The sequence below is a fragment of the Staurois parvus genome, unplaced genomic scaffold (genome assembly GCF_062004578.1).
Source record: "Staurois parvus isolate SC_StPar_1 unplaced genomic scaffold, SC_StPar_1.0 ptg000390l, whole genome shotgun sequence".
Lineage (NCBI taxonomy): Eukaryota > Metazoa > Chordata > Amphibia > Anura > Ranidae > Staurois > Staurois parvus.
In genome coordinates, this window is record NW_028318186.1 from 5,708,570 (window position 1) to 5,728,697 (window position 20,128).

General features: G+C 39.4%; 1 protein-coding gene across 1 annotated transcript in view; it reads left to right on the forward strand.

Moving 5' to 3' along the window:
* The first annotated feature begins 13,878 nt into the window (after nt 1-13,878).
* The window catches only part of LOC149455644 (cytochrome P450 2K4-like), a 38,882-nt gene continuing 32,632 nt past the window's right edge, over nt 13,879-20,128 (forward strand). Inside the window, exons 1-2 of the mRNA XM_089686033.1 lie at nt 13,879-14,009; nt 17,401-17,587. Of these exons, the coding sequence (XP_089542159.1) occupies nt 17,405-17,587 (183 nt within the window). The 5' untranslated portion in view covers nt 13,879-14,009; nt 17,401-17,404. The remainder of the gene's footprint in view (nt 14,010-17,400; nt 17,588-20,128) is intronic.

Here is a 20,128-nt window from a genome sequence, read left to right on the forward strand (position 1 = left end):
CATTAAAAAAAAAAATACAAATTAGTTTATAACCAAAAATTATAATTTTTAAACATTTTTTGTTTACATTTCTATTTTATTTTTTTATATTATTATTTTTTTTTATTTTTTTTTACATACTGTCACCCTAGCAGTACAGTGTCACCATGGTGACACTGTACTACTTGTGGGGGGTGATGAAGATTTTTTTTTTTTACACTGATTGCTTTTACACCCATATAGGATGTAAAAGCAATCATTTCTCTTTCTCTCTGTGTGCATTCTTGCACTCATTGAGAAGTACTGAGTGAGCTGTGAATGGTCACAGCTTGTCACATGGTACAAGGCTTTTGTGAATAGCCTTGTACCATGTGACCTCTGTGATCATTCACAGATTTCACACGTAGTAAGCAATGATGTCACAAGTGACATCTTGCTTACTACTTTGCATGTGATCACTGATTGGCCAATCAGTGATCACATGATCGGGACCTCATACAGAGGTCCCGTCCAACGATCGGTGTTTCACTGTGTCCGGAGGACGCAGCGGGCACCGGATTGCGGTGCTGCGCGCTCCGAGGGAGCGCGCACAAGCAGGGTGCGGGGAGGCCGTTTATAAACAGCCACCCGACCCTGCACTGCCACCGTCCGGCCGTTTATATACAACGGCCGGTCGGGAAGTGGTTAATAAATAAAAATATTTTAAAAAATTCATAAATGCAAATTAAAAATGTGAACACTTCTGACAGCTGAAATTTTGATACAAAATATTATGCCTAATTCAATGCTGCTGCCAACAGTGTCATATTCAACCTCAAATACTGTAAATAAGCTGTCCCTATCCAGCATGGAGTCTGTCCCTTTTCTATCCAATTTGCATCTGCTCCAGCTGCAGTGAGGCATTACTATTTATTGAAGGATGGCCGTTGAGGTCACCAATGTTCCCCTGGTGACAAGCTCTTGTCAAATACTTATTCTTTTACAAATATTTTATTGAAGAAAGATATAGCAAAATAGCCCAACAATAAGGAAGGCATAGGAGACAGAGGTTCGTACACAGTGGTGGTACTATACTCAGTAGCAGGTCAGTATATCACAAAGCGAGTACCATAAAACTTTTACATATATAAAATATCCAGTAGTGTTTATCCAGTAAGTACAGATGGCAAGCCATTCCTATTAATGGTAAATACAGTATATAGAGGTTGGGCAAAATTATGGAAACACCAGGTAAAAGAATGAAAGCGTTACCTAATAACACCTTTGGCATCCAAGAAAGACTGAATTCTTACAGAGATGCCAGAGGTGGAAAATGAGCCGTAACCTTGTTCTCCAAAATTAACCATAGTGGTTCTATGATATTGAGGTCCTGTGACTACGGCACCCTGGGAAGGAGAAAGATTTCTTCTGCATGTTCATAAAACAATTTCATAACACCAGCTGTGTGAATCAGAGCATTATTGTCCTGGTAAAAGGCGCTTTCTTCTGGAAACAATATCTGCATTGTGGGGTGCACATGGTGGTCCAACATTTGTACATGGTTGCTGGCAGTGACTCTACCTTTCAAGGTGATGATGGGGACTGAAGATATGGCTGCCTAAACCATGATTGTGCCACCACTATGCTTTACCATTGGCGCAAGACAATCCTGGTCGTAAGCTGGGTATGGTGTTTTGACACACGTAAACATGTACAGTGGTTGGAAAGAGTGTGAAGCTTGATTTATCTGACCATATTACAGTCTTACATTGATTGATAGTCCACGATTTATCGGTGTTGGACCACTCTCTCCTCTTCTGAGCATTAATATCGGTCACCAGTGGTTTGGCAATTGCAGCTTGCCCATGAATGCTTTGCTTATGGAGTTCCCTCAGTTTTTGTGGAGATGGGCTTTGGAAGACTGAGATTGAGCTTTGCAGTTACTTTTGCAGTAGTTCTTTTCTTTTTCCAGGTCACAATCCTGTGCAATGTCTTTTTGTCTCTTTTGGTCAGTTGACCATGTCAACCACGCTTATACTGTACTTATCAGATGACATTTTTTCAGAAACTGTATATGCCAACATTAACCTTTGATACTGTACCTCCCAGCACGGCCAACAAATTGGCAACTTGAGTCACAGAGGCACCAGCTAAGCAGACACCAACAATTTGCCCTCTTTGAAACTCAGTAAGCTCTGACATGACTCTGTATTACTAGCAGCGCACACAGTGAATGACGATAGTGAGGCTTCCCACATGTTAGCTATTTGTCTCATCACGCATAGGAAGCAAAAGAATGTTACATTATTTCCACTTTCAATGCAAAACATGTTGTTACTTTCACACCTGTAAATCAAGTAGTGTTTCCTTATTTTTGTCCAATCCATGTATTGTATCTGTTATCAAAAGGCAATTGGAAACATTCAATAGGCAAACAATGACAAGACATTTGTACAAAATGAATATAGCTTCACAATTATAGATAATAAAAACAGAATGAAGAAATGTAGAGTGTCTAGAAAAAGTCATTGAGAAGTGTAAGGTGTAGAGAAGTTAAAGGGAAAGGACCAGAAGTCAGAAAGAGGGAGAGGAAAAAGGGGTAAGGGAATCCCGTGAGGTGCACATTCTCATTGATTTCGATGGATAAGCGCAACTGGTTGAAGGACGGTGGTTGAGTATTGGAGATCCAAGTTTGCCAGACTTGGGTGAATTTACATTGTGTGTCATCAGATATGTATTCTGGCCATACACATAACACATTTTAGGCTATTTTAACCACTTTCGCCCAAATCTAATTTGCTAATTCAGTCAACAATTATTAAAAATTGAAGGCAACCTATCATCAATTGGTATGCTTAGATCAGTTTTATGGATTGAAATAAAACTGAGGGGGAAGCTGAGAGGGAATTGTGCTTGTTCCTCCTCTGAGAGCAAACTAATGAAAAGTGACAAACAGGACAGTCAAATGTGAGTACTGCACTGATCTAGTAAGTTTCCTAATGCAAAGATGGTTCTGTGAGTATGTTCTGTAGCTATCTTCTATTTCTCTTTGAATGTCATTCAGTAAAAGCATTCTCACTTCCACAAAGTGCACTGTATATGAACCCTGAAGAAAGGGGAGGTATGAAGAGAGGAAGATTGGAGCAGAGAGCTTCCATCTGCAAGGCATGCAAGGGATGCTTGATCCTATCAGGATCTAATGTTACAAAGTCCATGAAAATTTTTCATAGTGATCCACACATTTGCAGTGTTACAGATTCACATTGTAATGAGCTAACTGAAAAGAGAGCACACTGAGGCTCAGCACACAGGACCCAAAGTGTGGAGCATTTACTGATGGGGTTTCAGCAAATAATAGGGCAGGAGGAACTAGATTGGAAGGGGCAAACATAAGAATTGCAAGTCAAAGTTCCAACAATTCACAAAATAGAAATCTGTGGATGCCACTAACTCCAGCACACAGTGACACTTATGTGAGTGTAGCACCGCTAGTCCCAGCTATCCCAGTGTTCAGAAGGGAGCACGCAGTCAAAGATACCAGCAGTCCATGTTTCAAACTGGCAGCATGCGGCCAGAATGGACTCACAAGTCCCAGTAGTTTTAAGCTGCCTCTTTTAAAGTTTAGATGTTTTAGGTGTTTAGGTATGGAAATTTTTGCATAGTTACATTCCTTCAGCTAGAACCAACATAGGTATGTATGTGACATACCTAGCCAATGCTTGTGGAAGCTGGAAATCACTGTAATAGGCATTGATTGCTTCTAGGTTGTATGTCCTGTTCTGAGCAGCTGCCCTTCTGCATTGTCAACACAGGAGGTTACCCACTTGGCAAGGGTGCCATTCAAAGAATGATTTACGGTACTGAAAAGTGAATACAAATTGTACAGTGTGGCGTCTATAAAAATGTAAAAGCATTTTTATACGCAGTACCCATGTCTTTTGTGCAGTATACAAAAGTTAAAATATTTTTTATACATAATTATAGAAATGTATACGTAAGTTCAGTTGGAAGCTCCATTCATTTAACATTATGCTTAGTTCTGTATCGATGTAGTGAAGTGAGGAGATTATTATGGTATTGGTATGTGAGGCCTTAAGGGGAAAACGTTTTCTGCAGATAGTGGAAACAACAACGTGAATAGTCAGCAAAAAATGTTTCTGTATGTTATGGTGAAGATAAAGGTAGGACAGAGGTGAGGCATACACTGGAGCCAATATTGCATAACTGCAGATTGGAATCAGGTCAAACACCACTTGTTACTAGAGAATGCTGAGTGACAACACAAAGGAGGAAATGGGGCAAAAAGTAATTTTAGTAGTTGACATTTGCACACACAGGCAGAACACAGAAAAAAATAAGAAATACTACCTTTGAAAACCATTTTAAACATTTAGATTTAATGTAAAAAATATATAAATAAATGTAATAATTGCACACACTGCCTGTAGGCAGGTGCAGTCTTCCACTGTAGGTGGCGCTTGACCGGAGTGGTACTGCAGCTGGAAAGGAAGTCCAGAGAAACCTGTTTTCTCTATATATTTCCTGGTCATCTGAGTCAGCATGGGGCCAGGCATGTGAAGAATAAAGTCAAGATTCTGCAATATCAGTTACATCATAGTTCTCGTCATACACCAAAGCTTTCAACTCATCTATTTTGCTTGGCTGACTTCAGGCATTGGTGAACAAACACTTTAACTCAATGTCACATTTTTCACACATATTTTGCATATTTTTTATTTTCGCATGTATAGTGTCAGGGATGCGGGTGTGACCAGAAGTGTGTGGACTAACACAGGGAAACGTAGGCTTCAGATATAGTAAATAATATAATTTATTGAGACTAACAATACAAATATAAACGCAGTGCACCAAACCCCAAGCTAACACAAATACATACAACAAGGTGAAACAAACCCAAACCTAAACTGATATAGATACACAGGTACATACACATATAGAGAACAACGTAGTCAGGCAGGCCGGGTCGATAACTATCGGGCAGGTAGGTACAGGAGGAGCAGGCGGAGAGAATGGTCAGGGTCACAAGCCAGGGATCAAACAGGAGAAGACAGCAGAGGTCAGGATCAGGCAGGGTCGGCAACAAGTCAGGCAGAAACAGGAACAGGAACAGGAATGCAGGTTACAAGATACAGGGGCCCATGGAAAAACACGCACCAAGGCCCTGACTGTGAGTCTGGCCATTCCTTAAATACAACCCCTGCAATCAGCTTCAGGTGTTTTGGCTGACTGCAGGGGTGAGTCTCTGATTGCTGAGAGCACCCGCTGGCCAGCCCTGGTACTACAGCCCACAAGGCAGGTGAGTCCCACTATTATTGGCAAGTCCATTCCTGACATATAGTACCAATTTTGATGGTTGTTTGTAACATGGGAACCTTCTTATCACCTGTCATAGCCCTTCTGACATCTTTCCCCACTCCACCCACCAATATGGACTGACCCCTGCCTGATTTGTCTGCCTCATTATAATCTAATTCTTCCTCCCTTTGAATCCTAGTTTAAATACTTCTCCAGCCTTCACATAAATCTCTACCCCAGCACAGCAGACCCTCTTCCATTTAGGTGCAAACCATCTTTGGCAATACAAGTTGCACCCCGATGAAAACTCAGCCCAGTGTTCTATAAAAGCAAAGAACAAAAGGTGCTAGCATTTTGATTTAGGGTTCACTTATAAAAATATTATTTTTAATCTTAAAATAAAGTAAAATAAGTATATTTGAAAAAAAGAAATGTAAACCTTTAATCTGCAAGCGTGGTTTGTTACCTTTGATTCTACCTTTCCTCTAGTGATAAAGAGTGTCTCACCTTTTCTCTATTACAGTTGCATAATCCTTTTGGTCTGCTGGGTTACTTTAAGAGAATATTACTGTAAGATTGTTTTCACATTGTATTAGTCCTTCTCTTTTACACCAAGTCTTTAGCCATGCAGTTTTCTAATCTTCTCCTGTCTTTCCTGTGTTGCGCATGTGCCATTTCAGAGGACCTTGGAGGTCCTTCCTTTCAACTTGCAGCCTAGTTCTTTAAATTGATTCTCAAGGAGCCGCCACCTTCCATATATTTTGTCATTGGTTTCAACATGGACCAAGATAGCTGGGTCATGCCCAGCCCCTCCCAATAATTTATCAACTTGGTCCATCACATGCCGAACCCTGTTCGAAAAAGCCAAGGCCCCTGAGATCACTTATGAGGTCTGGTCACGTATATTGGATAAGATTTTTATATTTCAGTTTATCCCAAGGATGTTCAATAAGGCTTTGGTTAGGACTCTGGAGTTCCACTTCTGCAAACTCATCTTTATAGATATGGTTATGTGTATGAAAAAAAAAGCTCTTCTCCAAACTGTTTGAAAGCACACAAATGTCTAATGCTGTACCATTAACAATTCCTTTCATGGTAGATATTTGAATCTAATAATTTGAAGGCTTGTCTCTAACATTACATATAAAAATAGTATGATATCACATTCTCCTAAATCAGTGATGTTATCAAGATTTTATTTCGTGGGTCTCTTTTTTGGCAATATAGTACACAATTTTTTAGCCTTCTAGTATACTTGCAAATGTACAGAAATGCACAGAAAATGCAATTCTTGTGGAATAAAAATAAATAAATTTGACATGAAAATTGTATACAAAGAAAAGCACTAATACAATGTGAAAAACAATCTTACAGTAATATTCTCTTAAGGTAACCCAGCAGACCAGAAGGATTATGCAACTGTAATAGAGAAAAGGTGAGACACTCTTTATCACTAGAGGAAAGGTAGAATCAAAGGTAACAAAATAAAGAGAGTCATGAACCACGCTTGCAGATTAAAGGTGAAGTATGCAGGTTATAATTTACATCCAACTATGGAATGTTTAGTTAATTTTCCTTTCACAGTATAAATATACATAAATAGCACATTTTAAAGGACTTGAAGTTTACATTTCTTTTTTTCACATATACTTTATTTTACTTTATTTATTATTTTTATATGTAATGTTAGAGACAAGCCTTCAAATTATTAGATTCAAATATCTACCATGAAAGGAATTGTTAATGGTACAGCATTAGACATTTGTGTGCTTTCAAACAGTTTGGAGAAGAGCTTTTTTTTTCATACACATAACCATATCTATAAAGATGAGTTTGCAGAAGTGGAACTCCAGAGTCCTAACCAAAGCCTTATTGAACATCCTTGGGATAAACTGAAATATAAAAATCTTATCCAATATATGTGACCAGACCTCATAAGTGATCTCAGGGGCCTTGGCTTTTTCGAACAGGGTTCGGCATGTGATGGACCAAGTTGATAAATTATTGGGAGGGGCTGGGCATGACCCAGCTATCTTGGTCCATGTTGAAACCAATGACAAAATATATGGAAGGTGGCGGCTCCTTGAGAATCAATTTAAAGAACTAGGCTGCAAGTTGAAAGGAAGGACCTCCAAGGTCCTCTGAAATGGCACATGCGCAACACAGGAAAGACAGGAGAAGATTAGAAAACTTCATGGCTAAAGACTTGGTGTAAAAGAGAAGGACTAATACAATGTGAAAACAATCTTACAGTAATATTCTCTTAAGGTAACCCAGCAGACCAGAAGGATTATGCAACTGTAATAGAGAAAAGGTGAGACACTCTTTATCACTAGAGGAAAGGTAGAATCAAAGGTAACAAAATAAAGAGAGTCATGAACCACGCTTGCAGATTAAAGGTGAAGTATGCAGGTTATAATTTACATCCAACTATGGAATGTTTAGTTAATTTTCCTTTCACAGTATAAATATACATAAAAAGAAAATTTTAAAGGACTTGAAGTTTACATTTCTTTTTTTCAAATATACTTATTTTACTTTATTTTAAGATTAAAAATGATATTTTTATAAGTGAACCCTAAATCAAAATGCTAGCACCTTTTGTTCTTTAGACCTCTGACTCCTCCCATTTCAAAATATTTCTTTGACATACACACACCAAAAAAAGAAAAATGTGTTAGACTAAAACACATTAACCATATAACCCAGCTACTGTCTACCTTCCATCAGTGTTGGGCTTGAACATCGACCATTCGTGTGTTCACCCAACACATGAACTGCAAGGGCGTTGAGCAAGCTATTCGCCCGCTGAGCGTCCCACTAATCACTGCACTCTCACAGTGCATTGTGAGAGTCATGATTGGCTAAAACAATGCACCTGACCACAGGTCAGGTGCAGTGCTTTGGCCACTCACAGCACAATGCACTGTGAGAGCCTTGATTGGCCAAACTCACAGTGACTTTGGCCAATCAAGGTTCATGGCTAAGTCCATGCTCCACACTATATAAGGCTGCCTACACTCTACAAGTTTATATATAAAACCCCACCCCCAAAAATGGGGGGGGGAAGCATGGGTTCCCCTAAATTCCTACCTGATCCTTGATCTGAGCACAGGCCTGGCAGGGCAGGAAAGGGAGGGGGACGATTGAGCGCATTATTTGTAGCTGCTGAATTTTAAATGTAAAAAAAATGGGTGAAGTATCTCTTTAAAAACTATACACCCATAATCTAAAGTTTACTAACCCCTATTTGCAGCTTGTTTAAATGACAAACAATAATAATAATTACCTTGCAGTGGGAAAGTCCATCTAGTTCAACTAATTGAAGAAAAAAAAAATAAACAAAAGTCCCCATATACAGGACCCTATACCCACAGTTGATCTAAGGGAAAGCAAGAAAAAAAACCCCTATAAATCATGGTCCGATTTGCTCCAGCAGGTTCTACCTTTGGATTTACTGTATTGACCCCAAAGCAATATTTTTTCTTATTTTCATTACTAATGATCAGAATTAGAAATAGTATACCAGGTGTTTACCCTCCATTTACCCATGCTCAGTAAAACTGATGAAAACATATATGCACTTTAAGTCTATTGAGCTCCTGAGAACGACCCATTCTTTCACAAATGTTTGTAGAAGCAGTCTGCATGCCTAGATGCTTGATTTTATACACCTGTGCCATGAAGGTGATTGGAACACCTGAATCGAATAATTTGGAGGGGGTGTCACAGGGGTAAATTCAGTTTTGAATGAAACACAAGACTGCTTTTGTCAGTTTTGTTAGCTAGCTGTTGGCTAACCGCTAGAAGGACAACATAACCACATATAAATATTTTTTGACAATCTGGAAATAAACTGTCAAGTGTTTTATCCTGAGAAAACCATGTCAATATCAAATGATGTTCTTAGTCCTCTATAAATACCTCAGAAGATAGAAAGAAAACATAACCCACCTAACGCAAGCCAATTATCACGCTACTCCTTTCAAGGTGGTGCGGAAAGAACTCCCTCCTAACCCAAGGTGGTATAGCAGGCTAACATCTCTGAATACCCTAGCACTGGATCCTTGGTGTATGGTGGGGTGAATAGGTTAGGTGCCAGTCAGGCTTTTGGTAAATATATTGCTAAATACACGTAGGGTTAGAGAGAGAATTAACAATTACAAGACTATGTTGCACCAACAAAACAAGTTTTCAACTGCCTTTGGATTTCCCAAGGATTTTAGAGCCGTAGTGAGTGATGGAGTTTCCAGAAGGAGTTTCCCATGGGTTTTTAAATACCATACAGTAAAAATTATGTTAATATTGTGTTGAAAAATATCAGTCTAAGAAATCCTTGTTTGTCCTGAAAAAGATTTAAATATTACTTCATCATCTTAACCAATAACAACATTTTAACAAATCAATTAGATGTTATAGATTTAGAAATAATTAAACAAAAGTTACTAAATAATTATTAAATATTTTTCTATTATTATTGTAAATAATAATTATTAGTTATAATTTAAAAATAAAAGTACCATATTACTCACTCTGAAAAAGCACACAAGAATACTGAATGTCCAGACAAATAAAAGTAATGGACATGGAATTAAGTTTGCTGAATGTACCCCTGAAAAAGAAAAAAAAGAAATTAAAAATCCATATACAGTATAAAAATATTATATTTGCAATATATGCACCAGGTATGCATGTTCTCAATTTATTTAGCATGCATTGGTATGTAAGAGAAAGTGTCCACCATATCTGACACATTAAAGTAGGGGCTTGAAACACAGCGGTGTCTAGATGTGGTGTGTGGCTTATTCATATACAGTTGCAAGAAAAAGTATGTGAACCCCTTGGGATTACGTGGAGTTTTGCATGAATTGGGCATAAAATGTGCTCTGAATGTCATCTAAGTTACAACAATAGAAGAACACAGTCTGCTGAACATAATACTACACAAACATTAGATGTTGCCATGGTTTAATTGCACATAACATGTAAACATTCACAGTGCAGGGAGGAAAAAGTATGTGAGGACCTAGCTTAATGACTTCTCCCAGAGCTAATTGGAGCCAGGAGTGATCCAACCTTGACTCCAATCAGTGTGATGATATTGGATGTGTTGCTGATAGCTGTCCTGCCCTTAAAAAACACACACCTGTTTTGGGTTTACTGGTTTCAAGAAGCACTGTCTGATGTGAACCGTGCCTCGCAGAAAAGAGCTCTCAGAAGACCTACGATCAAGAATTGTTGACTTGCATGAAGCTGGAAAGGGTTACAAAAGTATCTCCAAAAGCCTTGATGTTCATGTGTCCACAGTAAGACAGACTGTCTATAAATGGAGAAAGTTTAGCACTGTTGCTACTCTCCCTAGGCGTGGTCATCCTGTAAAAATGACTGCAAGAGCACAGCGCAGAATGCTGCATGAGGTAAAGAAGAATCCCAGAGTGTCAGCTAAAGACCTACAGAAATCTCTGGCACATGCTAACATTTTTGTTGACACATCTACAATAAGGAAAACATTCAACAAGAATGGAGTACATGGGAGGACACCACGGAGGAAGCCATTGCTGTCCAAAAAGAATATTGCAGCACGTTTGAAGTTTGCAAAAGAGCACCTGGATGTTCCACAGCACTACTGGCAAAATATACTGTGGACAGATGAAACCAAGATTGAGTTGTTTGGGAAGAACACACAACACTATGTGTGGAGAAAAAAAGGCACAGCACACCAACATCAAAACCTCATCCCCACTGTAAAACATGGCGGAGGGAGCATCATGGTTTGGGGCTGCTTTGCTGCCTCAGGGCCTGGACGGATTGTTGTCATTGATGGGAAAATGAATTCCAGAGTTTATCAAGACATTTTGAAGGAAAACGTACAACCATCTGTCCGCCAACTGAAGCTCCGCAGAGGATGGGTGATGCAACAGGACAATGACCCAAAGCATACAAGTAATTCAACAAAACAATGGCTGCAACAGCACAGAATACGCCTTCTGGAGTGGCCCAGTCAGAGTCCTGACTTCAACCTGATTGAAATGCTGTGGCATGACCTTAAGAGAGCGATTCACACCAGACATCCCAAGAATATTGCTACACTGAAACAGTTTTGTGAAGAGGAGTGGTCCAAAATTACTCCAGATCGTTGTGCAGGTCCGATCTGCAACTACAGGAAACGTTTGGTTGAGGTTATTGCTGCCAAAGGAGGGTCAACCAGTTATTAAGTCCAAAGTTTCACATACTTTTTCCTCCCTGCACTGTGAATGTTTACATGTTATGTGCAATTAAACCATGGCAACATCTAATGTTTGTGTAGTATTATGTTCAGCAGACTGTGTTCTTCTATTGTTGTGACTTAGATGACGTTCAGAGCACATTTTATGCCCAATTCATGCAAAACTCCACGTAATCCCAAGGGGTTCACATACTTTTTCTTGCAACTGTACACTGTATGACCAAAAGTTGGACAACCCATTTCAAAACCATGGTGGGCATTAGGACAGAATTGGCCCCCTCTATGTATCTATAATTGTCTCCATATTTCTGCACAGACTCTCCAGAAGATTTTGTAGTTTGTCTGAAAAAATGTGCATCTGTTCAAAGGAGCCGTGACCCCCAACAATACTTGTGAGGTCCGGCCACTGATATTGGATGAGAAGACTTACAATATTTAAATTTATCTCAAGGATTTTCCATTAGGGTTTGGTCAGGACTCTCAAGTTCCACTTCCACAATGTCGTCCTACAAGATATGGTTATGTGTATGAGGCACAGTTATTCTGGTAGAGAAAAAGCTCTTCCCCAAACTGTTTGCAAGCACAAAAATGTCTAAAATGGTTTTGCATGCTGTACCATTAACAGCACCCTTCACATCAGAAACTTGGATGTAATAATCTGACGGGTTTTCTGTAACGTTAGATATGAAAATGGTATATCACATTGTCCTAATTCAGTGATATTATCAATATTCTATTTCGGGGTCCCTTTTTTGGCCACATAGTATGTGCAATAATCTGGAGAACACAATTTTGTAGCCATATAGTATACTTAAAAATGTATAGAAAAGCCCAGAAAATACAATTCATGGGGAATTAAAGTAAATACATTTTACATGAAAATCGCATACAAAGGGAAACACTAATACATCATGAAAAACAATCTGACATTAATCTTCTCTAAATATTCCCGAGCAGACCAGAAGGATTATACAACTGTAATAGGGAAAAGGTGAGACACTCATTATCACTAGAGGAAAGGTAGAATCAAAAGTAACAACATAAAGTGAGTCATGAACCACGCTTATGGACTAAAGGTAAAGCATGCCGGTTATAGTTTACATCAAACTCTGGAATGTTTAGTTGATTTTCCTGTTACAGTATAAATATATATAAATCTTACAGAAATCTGTGGGTTTTTTTAATTCCTTAAGCAAACCTTGAATCAAAATGCAATGACCCTTTGTTTCTTAGACCCCTGACCCCTCCCATTTCAAAAGATGCCTTTAAGACACACACACCTCTAACATTTTTAAATTTTCCCTTTTATTAATGGGTATTTATTTATTTATGACAGCTACCCATTTCCATTTAATCAGTTCTTGCGTGGCAAGAAAAGTATTGCTCATCCCCCCCACCTCCCTCCCCTCTGCCCACAGCCTCCTTGGACACATCCCATGAGGCTGCAGGACCAGTCTCAATGAGTTGTGTGATCTTGCAGAGTGGGAGCTGGCTGTGATTCCTCAAGAAGTCACAATCAGCTTCCAAATCCAAGAAGACAGCCCCGGGGACCCACAGCAGTAAGAAGAAGCATCAACATCTTGAAGAGAGCACTGGACTCCATCAACTTGTAAGTGCCTTATTTTTAAAAGTCAACAGCTACACTATTTGTAGACGTTGACTTCACAATTTTTTTTCTTTTTTTGAATGGATGAAGTATTTCCTTAAAAACTACACACCCAGCATCTAAAGCTTACTAAACCCTGTTAGCAACATTTTTTTTTATTACAGTAAGTATCCTATTAACATCCCCAAAAAGGTGGCTTAAGAATACTTTAGACCCCTGGGATAAATAATAATATTATTAATAATAATAATAATAATAATAATAATTACCTTGCAGTGGGTGAATCCATCTATAACATAGTTTAACTAATTGAAACTAGAAAGTCTCCATATAAATATTCCTATACCCAAAGTTCAGTTAATCCACAGCAAAAAAATAAATAAAACTCTATAAAGCATGGTCCAATATGCTCCAACAGATTCTACCTTTAGGTCTACTCTATTGAAGCAAAAGCAATATTTTTTTTCCTATTTCCATTACTACTAATCAGAATTAGCAATATTATACCAAGTGTTTACCCTCCATACACCCATGCTCAGTAAAAGTGATGTAAGCATCTATGCACTTTAGTTCCATTGTTACAATTGTCATACCAGACCAGTTTAGGTAATTCACCCAGCCACTGGAATAGACCTATAAATGTTTAATCATAAACTCATGCTGTAAATCAGAATCACCTTTTACCTACCAGTTACCTGTGAGATAACAGAGATTATGCACAGTTCAAAACCAGCTAATCCACATATGCTATTTATTACTGGGTGGAGAATGGGTTGAACATTTGGAGACTATTCAAGGCCATTTTCTACACAGGGTTTAAATATTCCCTAGAAGATGCAGGTGATTAATTGCAGAACCAAGGGAGAGGAAAGACCAGAGGGATACCTCCTACAGTACAATAAAGTAAGTTCTTGTTTAATCCACAACCTGTATACAGTTTTGATAGAATACAGGAGTTATGGGATAAGGAATTATAGAGTATTGTCAGCATTTGGAGTTATTCTTGTAACTCCAAAATTACTCCTAATTTTTCCAAAATTAGCTTATAATGAAAAAATTTAAATCAGAAGTTAAAGTGACTGTAAAGTTATTTTTTTTATAACAAACATGTCATACTTATTTGCTCAGTGCAAAACTACCCGATCCTCCTGTTCTGGGGTCCTCTGCCAGCGTTCTTGGCTCCTCCTCCTCTCTGTGTGCCACCATAGAAAGCCGCTTTCTATGATGGCACATAAACAAGCTCCACCCCGAGCTGAGCTGTGTGTGTTCATTGACATACAGTGCAGATAGGCATTGGGCCCCTGTTTGCTTGTCACTGGATTTGATTGGCAGCAGCAGGAGCCAATGGTTCCAGCTACTCTCACTGATTCCAGTAAGGAGAGTGAGAGAAATCAGTGCCTCTGCCGGATCGTGATCAGGCTCAGGTAAGTAAAAGGGGGTGTTGGGGGGGAGTTGACAATACAAGGTTTATTTACCTTAAAGTGGTTGTAAACCCTTACCTATACCCAGTGAAGTGACTAGCCTCTGGTGATGCATGGAGATGAAACAAATCCTCCTACATAAGTTGTATCTCATTAACTGCAGCCCTCTCTTCTCTACATCCATTCAAAGTGCTGAATTTATAAGCTTGTCTGAGAGTTCAGATAAAAGGGGGAAGGGAGCTGAAGTTACACTCTGCAGAGCTCAGTGAGGAGAGGTCTAAGAGCTGATTGGAGGGAAGAGACACACCCCCTCACACACAACTCACAGGAACAGAGCTGAGGCTGTCAATCTGCAGTCATCTGTCCTGCACATCCTTGTGAAACTAAGAGATGAAAATGATTTTTCACAGATTCACAAAGCAAGGGGTGGGGATCTGAAGTTAAATACTGCACAAGAGCTCTGAGAGCTTATTGGAGGAAGAAATACCTGAAGTTTACAACCACTTTAATGCAGGGAATACAGTCAGGTAAAAAACCTTCAGCCTTTACAGTACAACTACTTTAACCCAGGTTTAGGTGTCAAAATCATCAGTAAATCTACAGCTATAGACAACAGCTGCAAACGTTTACTTTCCCTACAAACGACAAGCTTTGTGCAGTCCCAAGATGATCCCTGAGTCTCCATGTTGATTCTGTGATGAAACCCTCGCCTACCTGCCAAAAACTTGAGAGGTGTGAGAGTGGTGAGGAAACAAGCTGAAATTATAAAATCAAAGTGAATACCTTATCTGTAAATCTACAGAAGCTAGCATCTACTTATGCATTCTTTTTTATTATATGTGCAAGTTTTTTTCCCCAGGCATGTACTTGAAATCAATAGTTTTTATGTAATGTTTCTATATGCTTGCTGCACTATATATATATATATATATATTTTTATTATATCACATATGTGGATTAGGTTGTTTTTCTGGTGCATATCAGTATTTTCTACAAACAGGTACACACACCGAAACTTGTTGTTTTCAATGACCATTCTAGGGGATGTTTGTTTTTGGAGTTTTATTGCAGAACTGGGGGTAGGGAAGGGGAATTTAGTAGGATACTCCAAAATTATTAACACTGTGGACATCTAGCTGATCTCTTAGTTGAGCACTGTTGAAGTCCTGGCTGAAAGAAGACAGCAGACTTCTCTTTAAATTGTAGTAACCAGTAGTTTCGAAATGAGCAAAGTCCCTATAGTGGTAGTAGTAGTTGCAGGGCTGAGCTCCTTCTAGTAGGTACAGGCCTGTTACAGCAGACTGTGGCAGTGCAGAAGTAATATAACTGTGGCAGTTCAGTAGCAATGGTTGGACAAGTTCTTCAGAACACCAGCCAATGTTTCCTTTTTCTCAGACCCACACTGACTATCAAGCACCAGAGGGGTAGCAAAGCACACAGAGTCCCCAAGATCTCAGTGTTTGTACTCACAAGTCCAAGGACAGAATGGCAACCTCCTTCCAATCTTCTAAGCTACTCTTTCTCCAGGGATACCAGACAGATCTTTGGCAGATGGCTCCCTTCAGTCAGCTTACTGTAGAACCAGGGTGACTCTTCCTAACTTCAGGCCTTCAGGTCACCCACCTGTGACCTGCATGACAGCAAGTGCCAGGCAAGGCAAGCCTGCCTCTTGCCTGGCTTGGTGAAATCCTCTACAAGATAAGACGCTGAACCCATGTGCTCACAGAACATACAGTACATACCACTCCCAGCATGCAATAGGGCCACCTTCTCCTGCAATTGACCAGGGTTGGATCCATATTCATGATGCTCATTTGCCTAGTTCCTTCCCAGGTTCTGGAAGGCTCTAGCTGCTTTCAGAAGGCAGGCAAACCTCAAGGCAAATTCAGCAGCACCAGAGCATCATGAGAAGACCTTACTAATCCATCACAGGACTAACTAGGAGAGGGTTACATATGGATATATTGACAGGATATAGTGTAAAGCATCAGTACTTATATATCAAGTTTTGGGTTGTCTGTGATTATGTTATACATGAAATCTGCCCACAAAATAAATATAGCAAATCCTGTTATGGTGAGATCAGATTACTGTAATCAATGGGAGAATGTGACCCTAGGTTCACACCTATGTGTTTGCTGAGGCTGGCATTTACACGAGCACAGCATCCCATTCATTTGAATCGACTGCTGTATCTGCAGGAAACAGGAAACTGAGGAAAGGCCCTGCACTTTTTAAAAAAATTTAGCAAGGGAAATTTCTTGTCCTTTCCTTTAAGAATAGATGGCAGCCCTTTGTGTCTGATAAACAGCAGTGCCTTTTGGCTATGGGTGGTTGTGGGTGTAGGAATAGATGCAACTTACACACTGTCCCAGACCCGCAACCATCCACAACAGTGTGAACCTAGCCTGAAAGAGGATTCATTGTGGAATTCAAGTGCACTATGACTAATGGCTACTATGTTTCATATAGGTGTTGGTCATTATCAGAGGCAGGCTTCATTTTGTGCTACAAACCAATTTAGCCAGGGTACATTGCTTATTCCTCCAAGCCATGCACCCAAAAACATGAACAGATACAGGTAGTTTTTCACTTGCCATAACCATAAATGTCATGTTTTTACTCTGGTTCCCCATTAAAATGGAATATGTTACCAAGTAAAGGGCACTTGTACTTGAAGCTCTTCAATAACTTGATTATGCAATATACCTTGTGTACAACATAAGTACAATTTCACCTATTCCATCATAACAAATCAAACACATTACATCCATGAATGGCTTTTACAACTTGTCCTTCCAAGATGAGCTTAATATTTGTTTGCTTTGAAATATACCCATGATGGCTTTGTTCCTCTTCTGCATATATTACAGGACAATGTTTCCCACAGACCCTGCAACGATTTTCCTGTCTGTTGCTGTGATCCTCTTCTTGGCTCTTGTATACAAAAGTACAAAGCAAGACAAGTACAAGAATTTCCCCCCTGGACCCAGACCATGGCCAATCATTGGAAATACGCTCAGTATTGACATGCATAAACCTCATAAGACATTTATAGAGGTAAGACATTGCTTGTCCTATGAGCCATACCTGGAACTCCACAGCTTTGTGTTCATTTTTGGACAGAACAGAAAAGGGTAGAATATTTCTCAGGTTTTTATTATGTATCTTCATTTCTCATCTCCTCTATAAAATAGGCGCAAAAAGATTTTACCTGGAGTTGGGTTTTAATGCTGCGTGGCTTTATCAGCTGCAGAGTGTTAAAGTGTAAGACATCTACAGTACATACTTAGCGAAAATAACTAAAAATACAATCATTATATCCGTCCTCTTTATTAGCTCCATATATAGTATTGAGTCAGGAGGTCTGAGTCGGCAGGCTTTGGGCTTGTATTGATGTCATCAGTTTGACGTCATCTTGAAAGACCACTCAAAATTCATTAAGGGGTGCAGTTAAAAGAGATGTATGGCTGTGGAGGAGGAGAGACTGGCTCCGGCTGAGAGGCTGAGCCAGGTGCTGCTCCAGACTTTGGGGTAGATCCTGACTTTGAAGTGGGATCTTTCCCCTTTCTGGATTGGCTGAGTGACCTCAGCCAACAGCAGGCTTCAGTCCACTGTCAGCTTAAAATGGGTCACAGGAGCGCAGAACGAACTGCACTCCTGGGATCCACAGGAGAAGTACAGTAAAAAAAAAAGCTTTGGCTGTACTTTTCCTTTAACCTCCTTATAACCTTCTTCAAAATGACTTGTATGAGAATGAAAAACCCCCTCAACACAGGCCCTGAGACTTCCAGCACTAGTAGTAGGTATAATGATTAATTTTTGTGTGCATAAGGCATACAGTATACTGTGACCTAAAATTACTAGACGCAAAGTCAACTAGCTGGTAAAGATGGGCTTAGGCAAAAAAGATTTATTGATCAAGTAACTGAGATACGTTAACTTGTTCTTCAATTCCACCTTATATTTTTGTGTTAGCCATGAGAGGGAGGTGAATATGCCCAGAATTTGAAAGAGTGTTAGGACTGCAGAACACCTCCCAATAGCCTCATCTCCAAGGGGAGAGGTGTTCTGTAGTTCACATAGGTGAACAGGACAGGGCTGATGCACTGCTTGAGATAAAACTATATAAAATGCACAGGACAGCACCAGATTTTTAGCATCATCAACAGATATCTTATTATCACTTATCAATTACATAGAATAAAACATATTCAATTGTATATTTAAGGGAGCAAATGAAAGAAGTTTATACTGAGTACTTACATACAAATTGCAGTCATCTATGTTGGGTTGATTTCCCTCCATTCTTGTGCAATCACTGAGATAGAAAATAGGATAAATCTGTCCTAAGTAGACCAACAATAACAATTTAGAGAGGTTCATTCCCTTACACACTCTATTCAACATAAAAAAAACTTGGCTTTAGCTCACATTAAAAATGTTAGTATCTATACTTAACCACTTCTGCATCAGGAGATTTTACCCCCTTCATGACCAGGCCCTTTTTTGCTATTTAGTACTGTGCTACTTTAACTGATAACTGCGTGGCTATGAAATGCTGTACCGAAACAAAATTTATATAATTTTTTTCACATAAATAGTGCTTTTGGTGGCATTTGATCACCACTGGGTTTCTTATTTCTTAATAAATATATTTATATATTTTTTAAAAAACATCCCAACATTTTGAAAAAAAACCCAGTATTTTCTACATTCTGCTATAAAATATATCCAATAAAAAATAGGAAAAAAAAAATCAAATTTCTTTATAAATTTTTGGCAAAATGTATTCTGCTACATGTCTTTGGTAAAAAAATCCCAATAAGTGTATATTCAGTGGTTTGCATGGAAGCTATAGTGTCTACATGGTATAGATAATCATTCTTTTATTTATTTATTTTTATACTAGTAATGGCGGTGATCAGTGACTTATAGTGGGACTGCAATAGTATAGTGGGCAATCTGACACTACCTGACGCAGGGGGGAACTGTAAAACTGCCACTAACATCTCCAGTGAAATGAATACAGTGGTCAGTGCTAATAATATATAGTGTCATTGTATTGTTATTATTATTATACAGCATTTATATAGCGCCATAAGTGGGGGACAGTACATGGGACAATACAGTAACAAAACAATACACGAGGGGTTCGAGGGCCCTGCTCTTTCGAGGTTACAATCTAGGAGGGAGAGGATAGAGGTACAGGAGGAAGTGGCTGTGGGGGATGGAGTGGTAGGAGGAGTAGAGGAGATCGGCTGTTAGGTGAGGGTGGGGTAGGCTTCCCTCAAGAGGAGGGTTTTCAGGGTGCGCCTGAAGGTGAAGAGGGTAGGTGACAGTCTGATGGATTGGGGTAGTGAGTTCCAGAGGATGGGGGAAGTCCTGGAGAAGTCCTGCAGTCGGGCTTGGGAGGAGGAGACCAGGGAGCTAGAAAGTAAGAGGTCTTGTGAGGAGCGAAGAGTACGGGTTGGGTGGTATTTGGGTATCAGGTCGTGAGGTAGTTTGCGGCAGCGTTGTTAATGGCTTTTTATGTCAGTGTTAGTAGTTTGAATTTAATGCGTTGGGCAATAGGGAGCCAGTGGAGGGAATGGCAGAGGG